The following is a 24,978-nucleotide window of genomic DNA, read 5'->3' as shown; positions in this document are numbered from 1 at the left end:
CTCCTGCAAATCTCAGTTTATCCATGCTCTCTCAGGATGGTCTTGGGCAAACCACTGTCTCTTAGCCTCAGTCTTCTCCTTCACCACTTCTAGATTTTTAACAGGGAGATGAGTGTGCACTGATGCACTTCCATTAGGGTGACAGACACACATTTGTAACATGGGTCATCTTATCTGAGTTCAAGAATGTTAAGAGGTATCTGTCCCCTTCCAAATCTCCACTTTGCAGTAGATCCGTTTTCAAAAAGCTTGTGCTCATGTTCTCTCCACTCCGCCTCTATCCCAATTTAAATGAACTGCTGAATCTTTTTTTTACATTTATGTCACTTTTAGACTGTATTCTTAAGCACACTTACTAGGGTATGGGCCCCACTCAGTAAAATACTTAAAAATGCACCATTAGATACAGTTCTATAAAGTTCTGCTTGAAAAGAATTACCTAGCAGGAGATTTTGTATTTACAGCCACAGAATGGATTCCAGCTCTTCACGGCCCGATTGAGCGTACCTCTGTCCTTATTAAAGATTTGGTCACAGGAGACAAACTTTATTTTCGTGTCACTGCTATAAATCTAGCAGGTATCAGTGAACCAGCAATTACCAAAGAGCCAATTACTATTCGAGAGATCCTGCGTGAGTATCTATTGCAAGCCAGAATTGATCTCTGAGGCCCTTTCTGTTGATATAATCAATGAAGAATTGGCTGGAGAATCTGGGGGTAACACTAAATTACAGGTTGAGTGTCCCTTATCTGGAAATCCAAAAGTCAGAATACTCCAAAATTGTCCACATGGGTGGCTGAGATAGTGACACCTTTGTTTTCTGATGGTTGAATGTACACAAATTTTGTTTCATTTACAAAAGTATTAAAAATATTGTGTATAAAATTACCTTGGGGCTACATGTATAAGTGTATAGGAAACATACATTAATTTCATGTTTAGACTTGGATCCCATCTCCAAGATAATATGCAAATATTCCAAAATTCGAAAAAAAGATCTGAAATATTTCTGGTCCCAAGCATTTTGAATAAGGAATACTCAACCTCCATTAGAAAAGACAGGGCATATTCCTTCTCATTGAACTACACAGATGATGATGATGATGATGATGATGATGATGATGATGATGATATTTATTTCTTACTCGCCTCTCCCTAAGGATAGTCCTTCCATTGCTGCAGATTGCAACTAGTTCACACTGTCAGTGTGTTCATAGTTGCTGTGGCTAATTAATTGCCTGAATATCTAAATACCTTAACGTTATACAATAGAATAGATATGAACACATTTAGTTCATGATTATGGAAATAATGGATGAATACTGTTGACAGGTTGGGCACTGGTGTCCACAGTTTCTACAACAGAATCAAGTGTGTTTATCAGATTTTTTCAATTTTATAACAGAAAGGCAATCAGTAACACTTTTTGTTGTAGAGGAAAGCTTTAAACATATAATGGACACATGTGTTCTTGCCGTGATCAAGTTAATGAAGGGAAGTGCAAACATACTGGTTTGGGAGCACTCCCTACCACACGTTCCTTCATTAGCATGACCTCTTGTACTCTCTTCCGCCCTTCTCCTTAACCCCACCTCCCTGCCAATGCCCTACCCTGCATGCCTTTTGTGTGTGTGTTAATGCAGTTCCAGAGTTGTGTTAACTCTGTGGTTTTACATTCAGTGTCTTAAACCCTGTTGGGTTTTTTGGTTTTTTAAAAAACAGCTGTTCTGGAATAGCAAAGGGGTTGGGAAACAGGGGAGAGGAAGAGACACTGACTGTCCCAGAACTATTACAGTATAATTTACTGCACTTGTGGACTAGCATGATTAGAAGCCTATTGATGGGGTTTCCCCATCAATGGCAAGGTATGGGCTAACCACAATTGGAGGACATGGCAGCAACAAGAGGGAGACAGCATCATGTACAATGCACCCTTGTTTTACGCGGGGGATCCATTCCGGACACCCCCACGTAAAGCAAATATCACTTATGCTTGAGCCCCATTTAAATGAACAGGTCTTGTGCAAGTGGTGGCACGTGCGTGCCATAGGCACGCATCCCATTAATCCCTATGGGACGCACCACCCCTTCTCCCCGCACAGCTTTCAGCATATGCTGAAAGCCGCGTAAAGCGCGCCCGCATATGACGTGGGCACACTGTAATAGGTATCGCCTAAGGCATTATTATCCAACTTTTATGGCAGTTTAAAAGTTGCATGTGATAAAGTCCAATGTATTGGGTGTGACCCAAAGCTCTTCTTCCCACATGTCATTCTTCCTCTTCCAAGTGTACCTTCAGTTCCTGCATTATTGTAAAGCATAACATCTCTCTGTGTCTCGGGAGGCTTTTTAGTAATAAGAAACAACTAGTTAAAAGTTTAGCTTGGATGGTTTCATTGCCGGCCCTTCCTCTTTTCCAGATTTCCAGGATGAGCTAGGAGAACCCTTCTCCTTTTGAATTCAGACAATGTAGGCAAAGGCAAAGACACACCTAGGAATGTTAGTGATGTGGTTTTACTGTGGTTTTACACAGCGCTGTGTATAATTACAGCGCTTTAGAAATAAAGTTTAATAATAATAATAATAATAATAATAATAATGAAGGAATTCCAATTATTTAACCCTGTGATCATCCAAAGGATAGTACAGCCAATCAGATAGTTGGGACAAAAATACACTTAGATAGAATCCATTATTTTCTTCCCCTCAGACTGACAATTTCTTCCAGAGCTTGGAAAAGTTATTGACTGGACTACAATTCCCAGTATCTTCCAATCAATATGCAACCAGAAGTTAAGCTGTTTTGCCTTTCCTACCTGATTTAATCATGGTGTGAAGGGCAGGGCCTCCATCTTGACCAAGGACCCCTCAGGTCCAGATGTCAAAACCTCCCACATCACTTTGTTATAATTCTATAAAAGAGTGGAAAGGTATATGTATTGTATGGCTTGCCATTAACTAGCAGAACTTTGGTTGTGAAGTACAGTAATCTAGCATCCACAAGCTTGATTTTTAACTCTGCATAGTTCTTTCATTTATTTGGATTTTCTTATTCAAAATAATTCTCCTATATCCCGAAGAATCTGTGTTTTTATTTCTGAGGTTTCACTTTTCTTGCTTGGTGCACATTGTCTAGGGTAGGGAGGCCAAGATTGCTGCCGTCTGGACAGCCATCATCTATGTCATTAATCATCACCTTGTCTACAGTCCAAAAAGTCCAAGCGGTCTAATTCAGTTGGCCAGAGCCCAAAGAGATGGTACAACTGATATAACTGCTAAATCCTCATCCATCCCAGTCTGGAGTTATCAAATACACTTTGGACAGGGTTCCACTAATAGCAGGATGACCCAGAGCAATATTATCACACAATATTCAAGTGGTGAGAACTCCAGGAGTGGAGTGCTGCACCAGCCTTCTGTAATATTTGCACTTACTTACAAATCTACATAGGTAAAAGTTCATAGCTTAAACCACTTGAACACTTGAATATTCCATGCCAATCTTTTCCAGATCTCCAGTCTGAGTCTCACCTTGCCCCTCCATCTCATTCTGTTTCTGTCTCCAGTGTGACTCATATTCTTCAAGTACTAAATATTTCAATAATTACACTAAATTGATAATCCAATAACATCCAAACAATGATACCTTTATTGGGCCAACCAAAATGCACAATTACATGTTGCAGGCTTTCGAAGTCACACTGGCCTCTTCATCAGGTAAACAGGAGAAAGAAATTGAAGATGTTAGTCATAGGCCTGCATTTTCTGTTTTTTGTCTTAGTTCAGATGGTAGGGAGGGCTGTCTGCAGGCCATTGGTCACTGGTAGATTTTCAATGTCAAGGAAGTTTAATGTCCATTTGCAATTCAAAGAAGATATTTCCTTGAAATTGAGCATGTCTCCTTCCTTTGTGAAGCCACAGGCTCCTATATAGATAGAGAACACTGAATTGAGAAGGTAGAATTGCATTCAGTTGCTGAACGTGCCTAGCAAAATGGTAACAGATTTCATGCCAAATTTCTTATGCCTTAAATGTTCCAAACATATTCTCATAAATATGTTGTCACATTTTTCCCTAAATAGGGCATACCTGGTTGTTTGAAGTTACTTTTATTTAATAATTTACTACCAATTTTTCATCCATAGAGCATCCTAAAATCTGGCTGCCACGCGATCTCAGACAAACACTAATGAAGAAAGTGGGTGATACAATCAACATTGTAATTCCTTTCCAGGTATGGAGTTACATCTGTCTGAATATATTACAAACTCTTCTCTCCATTCCAGCTATTCTCAGTCAGCCTGAGTGTTCCACAGTTTTCTGAAATTCCTGGGAGCATACTTGTTCACCTGCAGGGCAGCTTTGTACGCTGCAGGCATATGTAAAATTGTGTGTCCATTCAAGTGCATGAATCAGTGACTGTACACTTCAAATATGCATGGCTATATACACTGAAAGGCATACCCATGGTTATAGAGACTTGATGCTGGATGTTTCTGTAATTGTTTAAATTTCAGACTAATTGCATCTCAGAACCAGTAATCAATTTTAAGGCTTGTTCAGACAATCAAAGGTTGTGCATTTATTTTACAGGAGTTAAATTATTTTTCTAAAGCTAGTGCTTGAGTATGGAGCCAACATGGTGTAATGGTTTCAGTACTGGACTAGTAACCTGGATATCAGAAACCCACTGGCTGACCTTGGGCAAGTCACACTCTCTCAACCTAAGACGAAGTAATGTCAAATAAATCTTCCAAATAAATCTTGCCAAAAACGAACTTTCTAATCTAATGTTGCCATAAATCAGAGTTGACTCGAAGGCACATAGCAGCAAATGCGTCAGAGGCTAACTATGGGGGGATACAGATGGGCAGAAAGGAGTGCCGAGGCACTACCCCTTTCTGCCCCAGATTGTTGCCGCGGCAACCGCATGAATGTGGCAATGTTCCACTCCCAAAAGGAGCCACGAAATGCAGCTCCTTTCTGCACCGCTGCCAAGGCACCATTAGCACCCTGAAGCAGTGCAGTGACATCTCTTGCGTGCCACGCCGTTTTGATGTGGCGCACAAGGCAGATTATCGGCACGCATGCCATGTGAATGTGTGCGCACCAAAATGGTGCTGGGAGAGCGCGGAGCGTGTGGACGCTCCGCTCTCCTGAGCCTAATTTTGGCCCCAGGCCAGCGCTTTGTGGTGGTCTGTACTGGGCCTATGTATTCACAACACACAAATGACAGCATTTTGACAATGGAAAAATGCAAGCCCTCTCTTCCCATCCCCAGTAAGCAATGTTGTTGTTACTCCTATTTGGAAATTTCTTGTGGGAATACCATTTTTATATGGTACTTATGATATAATGAAGGAGCAACACTACTTCACTACTGTAAATATTATTTTTAATTCATTCCCCAAGTCAGTGGTAATGACCTTACAGCAGATAGAATTGATGTAAGGCATCCTGTTGGCATATTACGATAGCATAAGTCAGATTTACACCATTGCAACTCACTTTTTTGGTCATTGTGGAGGTCAGAATTCTGCTCCAACAATGCAGTGACCGCTGATCAACTCATTCTCTGGCAATATGGAAATGGCCTTGTTGGGGATGGGCTGCATAGCTTACAAGGTGTGTTTGAAGTTGGGGCATCAGGAGATGTAACTACAGAGATATAGCTACATGATATGCGTACATCTCCTGATGCAAGGTTTCAGCCAAGATTTTTAAAGGGCTCCTTTTGCACATGTTGCTGTAGTTAACAGTTAATGCCTGTTCATCTTAGGGTTGCAACTGAAACTCAGAGCTGCAACTAGAATTTCATTTAGCAGAATAGTTAGGGGAGGTGTGATAGGGACAAGGCTGCTGTTGGCGTACAGCCCAGTCCCTTCTCTTGCTCAGTTGCTGACTTGCTGGATAGCTTGGTGCCATGGAACCCTTTGAGTGCCATGGGACACTTTCAGATGTTGATCCCTTAGCTGTTGTTGTGTGGGCCTTCAAGTCATTTCCAACTTATGGAGACCCTAAGGTGAACCTGTCACAGGGTTTCCATGGGAAAATGTATTAAGAGGGGGGTTGCCTTTGCTGTCCTCTGAGGCTGAGAGAGTGTGGCTTGCCCAACATCACAGTGGGTTTCCATGGCCAAGCACAGATTCGAACCCTGGTTTCCAGAGTTGTCATCCTGCGCTCAAACTACTACACTGTGCTGGCTCTCTCTTTTTTGATCTTCCTTAGATAGATATTCAATATCAGCAAATTTCACAGCTAGCAAAACAGCAATTGTTATCTTATCTCACAGCTTCGTGCCTTAATTTTAACTGTCATATGAAAGAACAGCTAAGCTGCATAGGGAAATGGACAATTTCATTGTCCAAAAGGTGGAAGAGGCAACAAGGGGGTCAGCTATTTTGGATCTGATCCTAACCAACAGGGATGACCTAGTTAATGGAGTGCAAGTGGTGGGATCCTTGGGTGGGAGTGATCATGTACTTCTGGAGTTTGTTATACAGTGGAAAGGCATAGTCAGACACACATTCTAGACTTTAGGAGAGTTGATTTCAGTAAACTTAAGAGAAATACTGGGGGTGATCCTATGGTCAGGAATACTAAAAGAGAAGGGAGTTCAGGACAGATACAAGTTTCTCAAAAGGGAGATACTGAAGGTACAATTTCAAACAGTTCCAATGAGGAAGAAAAATGGGAGATGTCTCAAGAAATCAGGATGGATGACTAAGGAACTTTCAACCGAGCTAATTTTTAAATGGAACATGTATAAGAAATGGAAAAATGGGGAAATCACCAAAGAGGAATTTAAACAAATAGCGAGTATGTGTAGGGGTAAAGTCAGAAAAGCTAAAACCCAGAATGAACTCAGGCTTGCTAGAGAGGTTAAGAACAATAAAAAGGGCTTTTTTGGATATATCCACAGCAAAAGGAAGAAAAAGGGAAATGGTAGGGTCACTGCATGGAGAAGATGACAAAATGCTAACAGAGAACAGAGAAAAGGCAGAATTACTCAACACTTTCTTTGCTTCAATCTTCTCAGAAAAGGCAAAAGGTGCTCAACTTGAGGATAAAGGAGCAGAGGACAGAATAGGGGAATTTCAGCACATAATAATTAAGGAGATAGTACAGGAATACCTGGTTAATCTAAATGAATATGTCTCCAGGACCAGATGAACTACATCCAAGAATATTAAAAGAGCTGGCAAGTGTAATATCGGAGCCATTGGCAATAATCTTTGAGAACTCCTGGAGAACAGGAGAAGTGCCAGCAGACTGGAGGAGGGCAAACGTTGTCCCCATCTTCAAAAAGGGGAAAAAAGAGGATCCCAACAATTATCGTCCAGTTAGTCTGACATCAATACCAGGAAAGATTCTGGAGCAGATCATTAAACTGAGAATCTGTGAACATCTAGATGGCAATTCCATAATCACAAAAAGTCAACATGGGTTTCAGAGAAAGAAGTCGTGCCAGACAAACCTAATATTTTTTTTTATATATATATATATATATATATATATATATATATATATATATATAAATAATTACCAGCTTGGTAGATGAAGGGAATGCTGTGGATATAGTATATCTTGATTTCAGTAAGGCCTTTGACAGGGTTCTCCATGACATTCTTGCAAACAAGCTAGTGAAATGCGGGCTAGACAAGGTAATATGTGGTATGCTGTTTCCTGCATGGAAGAATGGCAAATATGTTATGCTGGAAGGGTGTTAAAAAGGGAGAGCTGAAGAAGAGACAAGGGTTGTTGTTGTTGTTGTGTAGAATAAGATGATTAACCCAACATGTGTCTCTAATTTTAAGTCCTTCTATTTTCATTCCACAGGGTAAACCTAGACCTAAAGTTATCTGGACAAAGGACGGCCAGCCACTAGACTCCAAGGAGGTGGCAATTCGAAACAGCAACACAGACAGTATCCTATTTATCCGAAAGGCTGAGCGCCACCATTCTGGAACCTATGCAGTTGAGGTGCAGATAGAAAACATGACTGATAAAGTCTCAATTATCATGCAGATCATGGGTAAGAAACTGCAGGGTTGAAGGTGTTCTACATTTATGCATTATCACTTTACTGTGGAGAAGGAAAGACCATGCCTATAACTATGTGTGTTCAGGGCAGGATTGGTAATTAATTTCTGCCTACTTTGTTATGATGTGCCTTCAAGTCATTTCTGATCCTGAGGTGAAATTATCACAGGGGTTTTCTTGGGAAATTTTTTTCAGAGGGGGTATGCTTTTACCTTCCTCTAAGGCTCAAAGAGTGTGACTTGCCCAAGGTCACCCAGTGGGTTTCCATGATAGGTGACCCCATCAAAGGGTCTTCTTGGAGAGATTTAGGTGGAGAGGAGTTTTGCAATTGCCTTCTTCTGGATATAGCCTGTAGAACATGGTGTTTCCTAGTGGTATCTTTTCCAAGTCCTAATTAGGCCTGACCCTGTTTATCTTCTGAGATCAGACAGGATCTGGTGTCTTCTACACACTGTTAAACTATCAGTGAAAACAAATGCTGATAATGTAAAACCCTGCTTAGTTTGGATACACCTCCTCCTACTCCATCCCACATTTCAGTCAGCTTCTTGGGCAGCAAGGGACTCAAGGGATGCAGCTGGCAAATTAGGCAGCAATAAAATACTAATACCAACATATAAAAGCCACTTCAACCCAATTAAACAGTCTCCATCAGAAAGGAGCAATTGGTAATTGAAGCAGCTCACCTCAACAGTCCAGATTATAATAAGTTTTCCAGAGCCACCTGGTTTCTGAAATTTTTAAAGGCCTATTTCATTTGTGTCAATGAATAAGCAATAAGCAGTTCTTGATATTATAGACTATCCCATTCTCATAACAGTCCTGAACAATATGAGCAGATTATTAAGAGTTTTCTCAGATGTTTTGTCAAAGTACACATGTTGTGACACTGGAGGTCGCATGATGGGAACCCTCAGGGTCCATTTCCATCATGAAAAGCAACCCAGGGGCAGGGGCCCGATTTTGACTGGAGTCACAGGGGAGTGGATTCTAACATGTTGACCTTGCTCTGTATTTCCAGTTGAAACTAGGCACCCCTGCAAATGCTTTTGCTGTCAAAACAGGTACTGGGATTTATAGCGAAAGCCACATGTAGCCTGTAGTTGTAGGCAATTTCCACTAATTAAAGTCTGAGAAAGCTGCAAGCTTGGTGCTAATAAATGCTAGCTTTGCAAGCACATGAAAGATGTATTCATTAATCCCCAGAGAGGATTTATAATGCCCAGTCACTTGTGGGGCTTATAGCTGTCAAAGTATCAATTGGAATCCTTAAGCCAGGCTTGGTAGACTCTGGTGTTGGCTGCAGATGTTATTCAAAATTTTAATGCAACCAGATTTCAATGTTTCTAGCAAAAAAGGACATATGAAAGAAATTATTCCATTGTCTCAGACACAGATTCTGAAGTCTAAGAATCCAACCTGACATTCTCAGGGGCAATTAGCAAATTATTTGCTGATCATTTAAAGGCTCTGCTAGACAGTTGACCTTCTCTGACAGGTGTTCAGTTAAAGAAGGATAAATGGATGCATCCAGTAGACACACAACTGCTGCCTCTTTTGGATACACATATAAATGAAGGATGATAATAGGCTGGACTGAACACCTTAGTATCCAATGCATTTTTTAAAAATGTGAAGCTGACAGGGATGGGGCAGGCTAAAGCACACATTGAAAACACTCCCACTTAGAATGTCAGTTCTAACAATTAGTGTTCACATTCATCTGCAAATGACGGTGCATGGCCAGAATGGGAATAAGTAATAGAGTGCTATTTGTGGAAATGGCAATCTCCATTATGCCATTTAGATAGTTTACCTCAATCTGGTTTAAGGGTTAAATTCGGGGTGGCATCCTGATATTATCACAAGGTTTTAGCTCCACTTTTGCCACCTGAATACATCCCAGGCCCATCCCTGCTTCCAGGAGGGCTCCAGTGGCCATTTTCTCAAGCAGGAAATCCTCTGGATCTGAAAAGAGCAGGGAGGGGCCGGGAATGTATTTGGGTGGCAAAATTAGAGCCAAAAACCTTGTGATATCATCAGGATGCCACCCCGAATTTAACCCTTAAACCAGATTGAGGTAAACTGATTTAAATATCCATGCGATTCTCTGGACGAGGCTGTCAGAAGTTGTAGCACAACCCATCTGGGACATACAGGTAGAGATCTAAATCTTTGCTTAGTTGATTCTCACAGAAAAGAATGAATCATTTCAAAAGTTTTATCCTTGCTGGACAACAATGTGGGAATTTTTGTGCATTCCGTAATGATTTTTCACATTTTGAAACTTTTCAGTGAAAAATTCATTTGTGCAAAAAAATAAAAATAAAAATCTGAGTTCTACAAAAATGTAGAAACTGAGGCTTGGGGATTTGTGAGTCTGACTCAAACTTATAATAAATACAATTACTAATCTTTGTGATTCATTCTTTGTGCTTCCACTAAAGTTCTTCTGTACAGCTCCTGTTTCTGTCCTCTGCTGCTGATCTAAACCACCCCTGGCAAACTGATTTCTAGAGTTTGAAAGTTTCAACAGATGCTTTGAGCATTTCTATTAGCTGAAAAAGCAAACTAAAAATTATTAGATAGACATCTGACCATAATTAAAATCAGAAATGGGAAAAGTGTGGCATGCACAACCCTGCCAAAGATAATGAGTGGTGAATCTCAATAGTGCCCAGTGGTTTTGAATGACTGGTTTCTTTCTATAGATAGACCTGGTCCTCCTCAGAATGTAAAGATTGTGGATGTGTGGGGATTCAATGTTGCACTGGAATGGAAACCACCACAGGATGATGGCAATGCTCAGATCACGGGATACACAGTCCAAAAGGCAGATAAGAAAACAATGGTAAGGGTAACGGACTGATTGAGCATTGATGGCAAAATTAGACTTCTAAGGTGTAACATCATGTATGCAAGAAAATTAGGGTTTTCCATAACTTTATAATTTACAACTTGTGCTTTGTTTGAGGGTTCATAGAATATACAAAAAGAGAATAAATTAGATGTTGCACCTGGAGTATTTATCTGTGAAAGTCTTTTATGACAATGATATCACAAATAGAACATGTGAGAAGCTATCCCCCTCTTATTTATTATATCTGACAGGGATTCTTCTGCACTTCCTCAGAAAATAGAAATATATATTTTAAAATGTATCATAGCAACCAATATGCCACTAACGTAGGGATGGTAAACTGTGACAGTGCAGTAGCTTTTGGCTTGCATTTTCTATTTTAGTCAACATAACTAATGGTGAGCAATTGTGGGAGATGTAATCCAAAACCACTTAAATGATCACCATCGCCCACCTGTGTTGTAAGAAGGATTATTACTAAAAGCTAAATAGGAACAAATCTAGCTTCTCAGCCCATCTCTGTAATAAGAAACTTTTCCTAGATTGCTCCCATTGGCCTGGACAGTACTTCCCATGCTTGTATCAATCAACACCTTTCTGCATTCTGCATAGTGTTCCAAATTAAGGATATCATTGTGTGTGACCTTTGTAAGATCTCCCAATTTTCTGAGGGTGGCTTATCTAATTTCAGGAATGGTATACTGTTTTTGATCATTATCGGCGCACCAATTGTGTAGTGTCAGAGTTGATCATGGGAAATGAATATTATTTCCGGATCTTCAGTGAAAATAATTGCGGATTGAGTGAAAATGCTGGAACCACCAAAAATTCTGCTTATATTAAGAAAACAGGTAATGAAGAGGTAATGGTTCTGGTGCTGATGCTGATTTTATTCATTTATATGCCACCTTTTGCACAATACTGGGATTCAAGGGGGCTTACAAAATATTAAAATCAATATAGATTAAAATACATCCCAAACATTGGTATATTTAACATTAATTTTGTCTGTGACTATAAACAAAAAAGCTGTATGTCAGAGAGTTGATATTTTATGGTAATGCACAAAGCTCCTAGGCCAGAACTTGCTAGCAGTTATACTTTTTCTAGCGTTGCAAAGTGGTGGTGGGGAAAAGCAAACAAAATCTCCCAAGCAGCCTCTGATGCCATATTTCTTTCACAGCAACTACCCTTGCAGCCTTTTCCTTTCCACCACAATCTATACTAGTGTGGGGAAGCCAGTGTACTGTGTCAGTGTGGCTATAATCTCAATTTACATTCAAAGTTCTAAATGGCTTCAGGACGAGCTTAAAGGACTTGCTTCTACCCATAGGCACTTCCCTGAGTATTAAAGTCTTCTGAAGGGATCTTCCTCTGTGTTCTATCAGTGAAATCAATACGGCCCTCTGTATGCACAGATTTTTTTTATCCACAGATTCAAGTATCCATGGCTTGAAAATATTTTTAAAATATATAAATTCCAAAAAGGAAGCCTTGATTTTGCCATTTTATACAAAGGACACAATTTTACTATGCCATTGTATTTAATGGGACCTGAACATCCATGGATTTATGCTCTACCAGCCAAACCCAGCAGATGAGGGCCCACTGCATACTGGAAGATTCTGGATTGCACTAGTAGAGCATAAATCTTCTCCAGGTGTAGGCCCACTCCCTCCCCACCTCCTGTGCTCTTCACTTACTGTTTTGCAGCTAGGATGCCATTTAGAGGCCACTAGAAGATAGGGACAGCCAGGCAGCATCCAGCTGTGTTCCTGAAGCTGGATGCACAGGGAGGTATAGGAAGATGATTCATCCTACAGTATCTACTCATAGGAACACAGCCAGGTGCACATAAAATAGGCATACTTCAGTATCAAGCATTCTACACTTCAGCACAGGGGTGACTGACTTTGACAGATCCAGTCACTAATGTCTCCCCAAGGAATCATTGCAGCTCATCCATTCCTGTGTCACTAGCAACCAACATTAGAACTCAGACCTCAGCATCCTTTTAGTATCAAGCATGGGCTTTCAGTGTGTGCATGTCCAGTTTGGATGGGGTGCCAGGTGCACATCTCTAAAACCCTACATCCTGTCAAGAACCTTGGCTGCTATGCCCTGCTGCTATGGTGGAGGGGAAAGGAGAGAGGCTACCTGGCATTGGGGACTACCTCTTGTGCCTGCTGCAGTTTGTGAGAGAGGAAGAGGAAAGAGGTATTCATTCCACTGCCTGCCTCTCTAGTACATTGCACCAGGGACAAGAGACAGTGCCCACTGTTCAGTAGCTCCCCTCCATGGCATTTTAGTGACCTTAGCAGCAGCCCCATAAAACTTGGCAGCTGCCTAGGAGTAAGTGACACAAACACAGAGCTTTAACACTCTATGCAGGCCAGGCACGACCTCAGCGGTAGTGTCTGGATGTTGTTTTTCTCGCTTACAGAACTGGATTTTGAGCTTTTGGACCTAAACAATTCACTAGAGGCTGCATGCCTCTGTTAAACCAACAAATCACATGTACTAGTTTTAAAGTTGGAGGGCAGTGTAGGGCCATAAAAAACACTGGGAGGAATAAACAGCCCATGTCTTGTTGACCCTTGTTGTAGAATGACCAAGCATGGCCAAGACAAATACAGGGTCAGTTTTAAATAGCCAAGGTCAGCAGGGGCTGTGAAAGCTCTTAGACATGCTCTTTTCATAATGGCTTCAGTGCTTTTGACTTTTGCCACATGTAAAGGGCCCTACTTCACTCTCGGTTGAAAAAATAAACAGGATGAAAACCAGCACCATGACGCATGAGGTTGGGAAGGAGTCAGGGGGAGCTCTGGGGAGAGGGAATACTGTTGTGTTAGAAAAGATAAAGAGTAGAAGTATTTCCAGAGAAGGAGGAAAAGAGAGGTGGAGTGGGCTAAAAGGAGTAGAGAGGGGCTGGGGTTTCCTTTCATTCCAGCATCTCTTCCATGCATGAAATTTCTTGGGCTTTTTGCTATTTATGAATAATGGCAACTACTGAATACCTTACAGAAGAATATAGTATTCAGTGTGTATGTGTGTGTGTGTACTATATAGTATATAGTGTGTTTGTATGTGTGTATTTTAAACCAAAGCATAGGCAGAAGAGAAGATGGTTGTATTTATCAATGAGGCATGCCAACATTATTGCTATCCTAGTTCTTAATCTTTCAATATTAAGCAGATAATTAGTTCTTTAAAACCATATACTGTATAAGATTAACAAAGCACACTTCTTACCTGTTCATCCTATAGGCACAGTTTACAAGCCACCCAAGTACAAAGAGCATGACTTCTCTGAAGCACCGAAATTTACTCACCCTCTCTCCGATCGTTCTGTGGTTGCTGGGTATAATGCTACACTCAGCTGTGCTGTAAGAGGAACCCCAAAGGTATACACTAACTCCATTTTCTCAGTGTGTCCTAAGCAAGGGGAAAGAGGGAACTACCAGACCTCTAAGATAGACATTTTTCCCCTACTAATTGAATAGGCTGTGTAAGACATATAATAAATTATAGGCTTGTTACAATACTAGGAAGAAGCTTATAGGTATTTCACTTCTGGGATCTTTCCCTGCTATACAATTATACTATTATAGCACTGTGATTTCTGGGGTTGGCAGTTTAAGGAAGGGCATTTAGAAACCTCAGACAGAAAACTCTAGCACCTCACCAAACCACAAACCCCAGGATTCCATAGGATGGTGCCATGGCATCTAAGGAGATTATTGCATTAGTTTCACTGCTGGGATATATCAAGATGTAACTTTCTTAAGGTAAAACTTATTGCATTCACCCATTGCTGGGCAGTATGGAGCCCCTATATAACCCGGGTGTCTCCTGGCTTGTCACACGTTTTCAAGAATGGGAAAATCCCATTCTTGAAAAGCTGCGAGAGATGCCTGGGTTGCATATGAGCTGCATACTGCCCAGCGATGGGTGAATGGAATAAGATCCACTTTAAGAAAGTTACATCCCAGGTCTATCTCAGCAATCAAGCTCATACAGTAATCTCCTAAAGTGGAACCACAGAGCTATCTATAATTGTATAGTGGGAAAAGGTCCTTACTTAGTGGAGAAGCCAGTAGACAGTGTTGCAGTCTTAAGAAAATAATTTGGCTAAGTACTGCTTGATCAAGGAGGTGGAGGAGGTTTGCATAGTTTGGATAAGGAGGAGAGCATGACTGCTGGGAGATGGGGGGGGGGATGTTGGGAGGAAATGGAAGGACTGCAGGATCAGCAGACATGTGGCATGTGGGTGAATACAGCAAACGTGGAAGTACTGTAACCTCTGAGAACATCAAGAAAACGCACATGGGAAGAGGAGAATTTGAGCAAAGACAGACTCCCCCCCCCACATACACACACACTTTTGTTTGAGAGTGGTGTAACATGCCAACTAGATGATAGAGGTCTTGGCATTTAAACATTCCTCAGGGAAAAGGTGTTGAGATTAAACACGCAAAACTAGACTTTTCAAAACTGTGCTGCTAGTAAAGCCATTCACTTTTTATAACAACATTTCTTAATGTATGGTAGTATGGGAATTAGCTACAACTTCTTGGAGATGACCCACATCTTCCTTAACCCTTTTCTTTTTCATTATTATTTTCATATACTCAGCCCAAAATTTTCTGGTACAAAAACAAAGTGGACCTTTCTGCAGACCCCAAATACCGCATGTTCAGTAAGCACGGCGTGTTGACTTTGGAAATTCGAAAGCCTAGCCCATTTGATGGAGGTGTTTACACCTGCAAAGCTATGAATGAAAGTGGTGAAGCTGAAATAGAGTGCCGCCTGGATGTTAGAGGTAAGGAGAAAGATCCCATGAATCCAATTGTTTTCTATAAACAAAACAAAAAGCAAAACATTGTGTGTCCATGTCCAGTTTGGATGAGGGTGGACCATTTTGTTTATGGATACTAACATCTGATCTGCACAAACAGAAGTATTCCATTCATACAGACTTCTTCTTACACATCAAAAAATCACTGTTGCCTAAGGGTGGATGTCAGGACACAGTATGTCACGTAGCAGAGAGGAAAGAAATAATTCACATACTTTATTACAAGCATGGCATGGCTGGCCAGCGACTGTGATATAGCATGCCACCTGCTTAAACCCATTTTTGCAACTGCCAAACTCATATATTCTTTGAGAAGCTCAAATTCAGCACACAGTCCTCAGGATCATGGATGCTGTAGTGAATATTGTTAGTATGAAATTACTGTATTATGTTGCAGCATTATCTCCTTGATATTTCTCATTGCTTTTAAAATATTTTGCTTCCTACAGTGCCACAGTAGACTTCTGAACTACCGATTGTCAGCAAGTCCAGGTACAGAGGCAAGTAATTCTGCAGAAATAATATGAGACAGCAGTTGGTTCTGAAGCAGATGGATGGGAAAAGATAACACAAGATTAGAAATGACAAAAACAAAGACAGCACAAGATTGGCCCCTCACAAACTACCACTGCTTAATTCTTGTGTCAGAAACACAGTCTATGCCACTGACATAGGTTGACTCCCCCTCCAAAGTGAGACCTAGTAGAATGAAGCGATAGAATAATGTGTACTAACTTAGGTCCCCAACAGACAGGCCAAAATAAAGCTGTTTTGGGTCACTTTGAAGGGGTGCTGTTTAAATGACACATGCATCTTAAGAGGTCCAAAGCTGTGCCAAAGCTGTGTTCCGGTCCTTAGGACTGGAGTGTGGCTTTGGCATGGCTTCTGGCCTCTTAGGACGCATGCATCATTTAAACAGCATACCTCCAAAGTGAGCCAAAGCAGCTTTATTTTGGCCTGTCTGCTCAAGCCCATAGATTGCCAGTGGGGTGCCACTTTTTTAATGTTTACATTTTTGGAAAAGAGAAAGAACACTTCCCTCCAAGTGGAAAATCCCTTCAGTAGGAACAGTGCTTGGAGTGAACGTTTCTCCTTAAGGAATTAGCATCCTAGCTGTAAAGACTTTTTGAAGGAGGATTCCCTACCTGCCGTATGAAATGGCACAGCCCTCTCCTACCACTTTATTTGGTTTGTCTTGGGCTTTTAAGTTTTGACATTATGAGGGAAACAATGTCAATGTGAGAAGCAATTGAGCCTCTTGCCCCATCTTTTCTTCCAAATTGGCATTCCACCCATTTGCTTGTTAGCTGCATTAAAATATGGCTTTCACGTTGGAAAAATTAACTATTTGCTGTATTCATTACACAATTAGTGAAACAGCCAGCATACTTGCTTGTGACACACTAACACTGTGACTCTGTCATTTGTCTTCCAGATCATCATGAAATCATAACTGAAACGCAAAAGAAAATGGAGAAATGATACACATGGTTAAATTAAGTCCCTGACTGCCTTTTAAAGGGATATTTTAAAGTATAGACTGTGGATTATAATCTTGCGAAATAACCCCCACTTTATATATTTAAAAAATCCACCCCACCCCTAAAAACTTCCTTTCACAGAGACCTTGATCTAGACCACACCTGGTTCAAGCTTTCCTCCCAATGGATGACATACTTTTTTCTTTTCTTTTTTTGCATACAGTTAAGAATTCAGGCTGATGCTCTTATGGACAAAACATAGTGTATCGTTTTTAGGAGTGGGTGAACTGCAGGGAGGCACTCCTCTAGTAAAATCATTAGTTCATCACCATGATACCAGGAGCATCAACATTCTCCAAGATGCTGCATATAATATGTAAAGTAAAAGATTAAATAGTTAATTCTAGACACAGTTATTAGGGAGTAGGTTTCATTGAATGAAGTAGGGCTTACTTTGGAATAAATGTGCATGGAATTGCTAAGGATGCATTCTGTATATATATTCCTGGGAGAAAACTTCACTATGTTTGGTAGGGTTTACTTCTGATTAAACATATACGAAATTGCATGGTTAAGTGATCACACCTTTACCACTCACAATCCTATTTTGAGCAGTTCAGTTCATATGGTGAACTGAAAAGTTATTCTTGCTAATTATCCATCTACTGCTTTCCAATTTGTTTTGGGTTTTTCTCCTCCTTCTTCTATAAAGGATTCAATTATTATATGTGAGCATCAGGCATTCAGGGGGTGGGGAGGAAAGGTACCCCTTCTGACACTCAAAATGTTGTACTCTGGAAAGTATAGTTAACACACTGAGCAAACAATATTAATAATGCTAGAAAATCTCCAAAGTATATGTCAGGTTTTCCAAACAATAGCTATTGAGTTAAATGTTATAGCTTGACTGTAGTTAAATAAAATTCATACCACTGTCACTCTCCTTAAAAGTCTTTTGTTTTATTCTGGAACTCTTTCCAATGTCAAAGATTTGTAAGGAGTATGTGTTTTGGATGGGGTTCAATATATGTAATATAGAAGAAGAAAGTAGAACTCAGAAGTAAATAACAGAAAGGAATTCAAAGTCCATATCCTGAAAGAAGAATGTGCAAGAGTTGATCTGTACTTTGTATGACATATATTCAGGTGGGCAGCCTTGTTGCAGGTGGTGGCTGTGGCAGATGAATTATCCTGTGGCTGCATGGAGACCCTAATCTGATCTCAGCACTTGGCAGTCAGGTTTAAACCTCCCATCCCTGTATGCTTTGATCCTACTGTACTTCCTCCTTCCCATCTGCCTAGCTAATTAGCACTAAGAACAGCTGCCCTGCTGAATGGCACATGGGACACCTTAACACTCCAAAGTAGACATATTTAGTGGTGGTGAAGAACACAGTAAAGTTGCCCTGCCAAAAGGTAAGCAACCTGAGCAATTATGACTAGTTGAGATTGTCATCTGGATTTAGGCCTAGAAAGGTCTGTTTAAACCCCTAAGACATAGTAACCTCTTCATTTAGCAATTGTCTGGTTGACAAGTATTCCTCAGAAATTGTCAATTTCTCAGTGTCTTACAATGAGAAAAATAAAACAGTTCTGATTTACATGCCTTTATTGTATTTTATTTAAAATAAATAGATATAATAAAGACAAAGCAATAATCATTAATCTGTTTTTCTCACCCTAAAATACTGACAGACAATATTAAAATGAGAAGTGATCATGGCATAGATATGTACACAGATAAATCTTAAATCCATTTGACAATTCCAAGAGTTGGAGCCATTTCACCAACAGATGTTACATAAGGGTCAACTTACATTCAGTAATGGTGCCAATGGGTTACAGTTGACAGCAGCAAATGGATTTAGGCCAGTGAGTAGCATGTGGCCCCATTGATTTTTTTTTAACTTCAAATTCCAGTAACCCTAGACAACATAGGCAGTGGTGATGAATAGTATTAGTTGTAACATCTGGACAACTACATTTTGCCCATCCCTTATGGTTTTACTCTCAAGCACAGTAAACTATACCCTTTCAAGGAAAATATAAGATTTTAATTCTGAACACACTTTTTAGGAAGTAAGCCCCTTTGAGCATACTGGGGCTTACCTACAAGTAAATACACATAGCCCTTCATTATCAGTGTACGGACAGTCTTAACCAATTTCATATATATAATATATAAAACTGTAAGACCTTAAAAGGAATCCTTTTGTAGATGCTAAAAGAAACATTTTATTCAATGTTGTTATAGTTTAACAAGCAAAATTCAAATTGTATGCAAACCTACAAAGAAAAAGAAAAAGACAAATATTGCTTATGAAATGTAATCCTGTTTCTTTCTCAAAGAGGAACATTTATAAAATGTGTTGTCTTGGTCTTCAGTCCTCAAGGATTCTCAGTGTAACTTACAATATAAATGAAACCATAACAAACAAATCGAACCATGCAGCAGCCAATGTAACCAGCAAAAGTTAAAACAAGGAGATACAAAAATCAGAGAGCAGAAAACCATTTGACAGGCAAATGTTGCTGAGTAGTAGATCACAACCATTGGAAAAAGTAAACAAATAGACCAACAAACCAGTGGCCTCAGTTCAAAAATGGTCATATCCAAGAAAGACCTTTGAGGCTTATATGAATCAGCTCATGAGATGTAGATATTATTCAGTGGAAAGAGTGAGGCAATGCAAAATGGAAAAGGACAGAAAACCCATCATCAGACAGCTCCTTCTTATATTCACACAATAATGTAGGTATACAAATATGTTGACTAATTCAAAGAAACTGTGAGAAACCTAGGTTTATTTCTTTCCTCTTCTTTGACTGGTGTCAGCAGCACCTGCAATAACGTTGACATAGAGAAAGCCAATCTCAACAGGACTCAAGAGGTTTTTCTGGGCTCAACGCTTAACATACCATTTTGCTGTGGCCAGAACATAGTGATAAGGCAATTGTTCTGCATCTCAGCCAATTCCTGTTCCGATTTTAGCTCTGTTTATGCAGAGAGGAGAAATAGCCCTTGGTTAACACTTCCTTACATGGTGACTCTTGATATGTCATAGAATCATAGAATCGTAGAGTTGGAAGAGACCACAGGGGCCATCCAGTCCAAACCCCTGCCATGCAGGAAATCCAATTCAAAGCATTCCCATGTCTGTACAGGGAAGCTGTTGTACCAAACTGAAATTAACAACAAGTGTTGTGTTTGTAAGTGAAACCTGTGAAAACCATCGGACATCTGACCTAAAGTATAAAAATGTTTTCTTAGAACTGATAAAATATAACTTTAAGAAATTTCTAGAGGAATGTATTAGCCTTTTGGTTGCAGATTTGCCATAACTTTACAGTCTGTGCCATTTATGAGTGAACTTCTCAGGCAATAACAGCAATGGTGTGTTCTTCCAAATCTAGGTACAGTGCACCCGTGTCATACATGGGCACGCCATACGCGGCTTCCAGCATACCCTGGAAGCAGCGCCAGAAAAAAGCCTCCCGCGCCCCGGAAAGAGTAATGGGGCACGCCACAGGCATGAGCCCCATTACTTCTTATGGGGCTTGAGCTTACGCGTTTTTTGTCTTACATGGGGGGGGGGGGGTCTGGAACAGATCCCCCGCATAAGAGAAGGGCCCACTGTATATTAGTCCAAGCACTAAAAGTGTAAATATATAAGTTCAAGAAAAGGGAAAAATAGATGCTTCTGAAACTAGCCCAGCTTGATTTATCCTTTTCTTCAGACTCTTTTCGCTTCTGAGACAGAAAAAAATACTACCACATTTCATTATGATCATTTTCTCTGTCATGAAATCCATACCTGAACAATAATAATGTTTTATTTTTGAAAGAATTTGAACTAACAATATGAAAGAACATTCCTTTTCCCAGCTATGCAGAGGAACATTTTTTTCCATTTTTAAAAAAGTTGTTGTGTGCCTTCACATTGCTTCCAATTTATGGCAACCCAATTTCTTGGCAAGATTTGTTGCCTTCCTCTGAGGCTAAGAGAGTGTGACTTGCCCAAAGTCACCCATGTCTGGTCTCCAGAGTTGTAGTTTAACATGCAAACCATTATACCACTCTGGCTATCAGTTAAGATGTACAGTACCAAAGACAAATAATGTCCAGTATCAATCAACAGCTAACTGAAACTTGAATGACTGCAGAAGGGAAACATTCCATTGCTTCATCATGCGTAGACATAGGCCACACATTCGCTGACTACAAGTAGGAATCAAATGTTCAGAAGAAGAAAGGAAAAGAAATTTCAGGTGACAGGAGGAATCTAATATTCTCTCCATCAACAGAACAAAAGGGGGGGGGGGGGGGGGAGAAAAGAAAAAATACAACCAAGCCAGGACTCCAAATTTCTGTCCAATACCAATACTATTCAGAGTAAAAAGGATTGGAGTGGGCTATCAGCCACCTCACACACCAAAAGTGATTGCAAGTATAGAACACAGCCTTATCTTTCGGACCAAATTTTCAGCCTGGTTGGATCAAATTTTCAGATCTCTTCCACCTAACAAGTGCAAGAACACAAGTGCTTTGAATCCTTCAGACTTTTTTGTTTATACCTAATATGAATCACGTTCCTAGGCCAAGAGGTTTGCCATTTTTAAATAAGATCCAGATTTCAAAATAGGCCAAAATGATGCTAAGACAAAGGTCATTCAACAACTCAATAACATAAGTCTGTTATGTTTTTTTTTTTTTTGGGGGGGGGGGGCATTAATACTAGTACCTTTCAAGCAGTTTTCAGGACTCACATTAATTGTTTTCTTTCACACAAAAACATGCTTTAGGATCACCACATTGCAAAAAATCTTCCAAAACTTCTTTCTCCTATCTTAAGAATAAAAAGAAAAGGATCAAAATAATAACAGTCAATCTGTGGCTTTGTCCAGGCACCAAAGTATATGTACTCCATCCTTTTTCCACTTTAACATTTCTTGCCGTTAGAGCCTCAGAAAAAGTTTTGTTCTGAACTAACATATACTCCATCTGGAATACAAGTTGCTCCTAACAAGAAGTATCATCTCACTTGCTCAGTGATTTTTGCTGTGCAACACCAACATGGCTTCAAGATTACAGTCTAGCTAATTTTAAGTGGAGAACACAGATGCATTTTAGCCTCGCTGATATCTTTGAAGTGCATTTCAAAAGACAGGCAGCTATTTTGAGACAACAAAGCAGTCCAATAAAGGGCCCTTAACTTGTGAAGACTACACAGTTTAACAAACATGTCACAGCCTAAAATGGTTAAAAGAGAACTATTGTGGGAACCCTCTGTTATCCCCAGTCCTGAGGGGTATGCCACCAAACGTTTGGCAATAAGCAAAGAGAATAACAACGGTATCCAAAAATATCCAATCACTTAAGATAACCAACCAGAAAAACAACCAAACCTTAGCTAAAATAATGTACTTCACTGAGGCATAAAGGAGAACAGGGACGACTAGTGTCCAAGAAATAAAATTTAGCTGCTGATTAATTTTTGTTAAAAGTCAGAAAATCTAGCAGGTTAGAGAACTGGATTGAATTAAAAGTACCTTTCCTTTCTAAATTATGATCAAAGGCATCCTGATCTTCACAATCTCCAGGGCATGTATTATAATTGTTTTGTACTGTGTTTTTTTTAATGGATATCCTGCTTCAAAGTGAATATAACAGAATTATCAAGGGGTGGAGGTGGGGTTGAGACAAATTATTATGCATTACATGTTCATTCTAGCTTTGGTTAAATATATATAACCTGGTTGTTATTAGGAGAGTCAAAATTAAATCAAATTAAAGGTTTATATATTCAAAGTACCTCAGCCTACTGACAACTATAACATTGATTCAGTGTGACATTTAGAATCAGTTTTGCCTACTGCAATATTAAGAGCTACAGTATAGTTGCTGTTCCTACCACTAAAAGGAAGGAAAAAAGGTGCTCTAAACAGGGACTAAATACATCTGCATAATGCAAATTAATATTGATTTAGATCCAACCTGTTACTGAGTAGGTAAGGGGAAGTGGGCGAGGGGGTGGAGTGGCCTTAGTCCGTAAAGATAATCTTATGTTGACCAGGATACATGTCTGGTAAACAGATCACCTCGAGTGTATTTACCTGAGCCTGAAGACAAAGGATAGCCTGGGGATTCTGTTGGTATACCATCCACCCCATTGTCTAACAGACTCCCTAGCTGAGCTGACACAACTGGTCTCAGAATTGGTACTGAAGTCGCCAAGGCTTTTAGTTCTGGGCGGGATCAATATCCCATTCGAGTCCAGTTTGACAAACCTAACAGGTGCAGCTCATGAGTTCATGGTATTGATGACAAACATGGGCCTATCCCAATTAGTCTCTGGGCCTACACATTGTGTAGATCATACCCTCGATGTAGCCTTCAGTATGGAACAGGTACAACTGTGGGCAGAGGTAATTAATATACCACATTGTCATGGACGGATCATTTCCTGTTAAAGGTTGGACTTAAAGCTACTGTGCACCCCATCGGTGGTGGAGGACACATTAGAATGGTCCACCCACGAAGGCTGATGGAACCTGTAGGGTTCCAGAAAGCCCTAGAGGGTTTAATGGTTGGTAATGCCGGTGACTCTGTCAAGGCCTTGGTTAATACCTGGAATTGTGATCCCACCAGGGCCATTGACACAATCTTTCCCAAGCGACCTTTCCAGCCCACTTCCGATTGTAACCCTCGGTATACGAAAGATCTTAGAAATATGAAGAAGGTTGGACAATGACTTGAGCGCTACTAGCAGAAAACTCAACTCTTAATTGACAAGACACACTATAAGGAATTTCTTTATTCCTATGGAGTGGCAATATGTTCAGCAAAGAAATCTTTCTATTCTGCACGCATTGCGTCTGTGAATTCTCATCCAGCAGAGCTATTCAGGGTGGTAAGGGATCTAACTCTGATACCTGCCTCCCAGAACCCATTATTAGATCCTATAATAGCCCACTGTGAGGTGTTAAATGATCCAACCCCCCCCCCCCCCGCATAAAGCAAATACTGCATATGCTTGAGCACCATTGAAAATAATGGGGCTCGTGCATGTGGCACATGCCATTCTAGTTCCGTCGTGCAGCTTTCAGCATGAGCTGAAAGCCGCGTAAAAGTATTATAACAGAAGAGATGGATGAGGTGCCCAGCAACTCCGTGAATAAGATTATACTGGACCAGTTTGAGTCTGAGTACTGAGGACGTGGACAAGCTCCTTGGTAGTGTGAAAAAGACAACTTGCCCTCTTGATCCTTGCCTTTCATGGCTGGTTGTCCAAGGAAGAGATACTATAATGACTCATCTGAGATACATTATTAATGCATCTCTTAGGGAGGGACAGCTTCCATCCTGTCTAAAGGAAGCGGTAGCCACTTCTAAAAAAACCTTCCCTAGATCCCTTAGACATGAATAATTATAGGCCAGTCTCACATCTTCCATTTTTGAGTAAAGTGATTGAGAGGGCTGTTGCTCTTCAACTCCAAGTAGTCTTGGATGAAACAGATGATCTGGATCCATTTCAAAACGGCTTTAGGGCAGGATATGGAGTTGAGACTGCTATGGTCGCCGTAGTGGATGATCTTCGTCTGGGTATCGACAGGGGAAGTGTGACCCTGTTGGTATTTCTGGACCTATCAGCGGCTTTCAGTACCATTGACCATGATATCCTTCTGGAACGCCTGGGAGAGTTGGGAGTCGGCGGTACTGCATTGCAGTGACTTC

At 40.4% G+C, this 24,978-nt stretch overlaps 2 protein-coding genes across 2 annotated transcripts in view; one reads left to right on the top strand and one right to left on the bottom strand.

The window, feature by feature from the left end:
- The window catches only part of MYBPC3 (myosin binding protein C3), a 111,661-nt gene extending 93,480 nt beyond the window's left edge, over nucleotides 1-18,181 (top strand). The window contains exons 26-34 of the mRNA XM_089523128.1: nucleotides 465-632; nucleotides 4,147-4,235; nucleotides 7,841-8,036; nucleotides 10,756-10,895; nucleotides 11,596-11,755; nucleotides 14,172-14,308; nucleotides 15,540-15,726; nucleotides 16,212-16,262; nucleotides 17,198-18,181. Coding sequence (XP_089379254.1) covers nucleotides 465-632; nucleotides 4,147-4,235; nucleotides 7,841-8,036; nucleotides 10,756-10,895; nucleotides 11,596-11,755; nucleotides 14,172-14,308; nucleotides 15,540-15,726; nucleotides 16,212-16,222 — 1,088 coding nt within the window. The 3' untranslated portion in view covers nucleotides 16,223-16,262; nucleotides 17,198-18,181. The remainder of the gene's footprint in view (nucleotides 1-464; nucleotides 633-4,146; nucleotides 4,236-7,840; nucleotides 8,037-10,755; nucleotides 10,896-11,595; nucleotides 11,756-14,171; nucleotides 14,309-15,539; nucleotides 15,727-16,211; nucleotides 16,263-17,197) is intronic.
- MADD (MAP kinase activating death domain) overlaps nucleotides 3,657-24,978 on the bottom strand; it is a 156,920-nt gene continuing 135,598 nt past the window's right edge. The window contains exon 39 of the mRNA XM_089521601.1: nucleotides 3,657-3,926. The gene's annotated coding sequence lies outside the window, so the exon portion shown is untranslated. The remainder of the gene's footprint in view (nucleotides 3,927-24,978) is intronic.

The sequence above is a fragment of the Sceloporus occidentalis genome, unplaced genomic scaffold (assembly GCF_023333645.1).
Source record: "Sceloporus occidentalis isolate IW3139 unplaced genomic scaffold, rSceOcc1.0.p SCAF_4, whole genome shotgun sequence".
NCBI classification, from domain to species: Eukaryota; Metazoa; Chordata; class Lepidosauria; order Squamata; family Phrynosomatidae; genus Sceloporus; species Sceloporus occidentalis.
The sequence above is the reverse complement of the archived record's forward strand: the minus strand, read 5'-3'. Positions and strand labels throughout refer to the sequence as shown.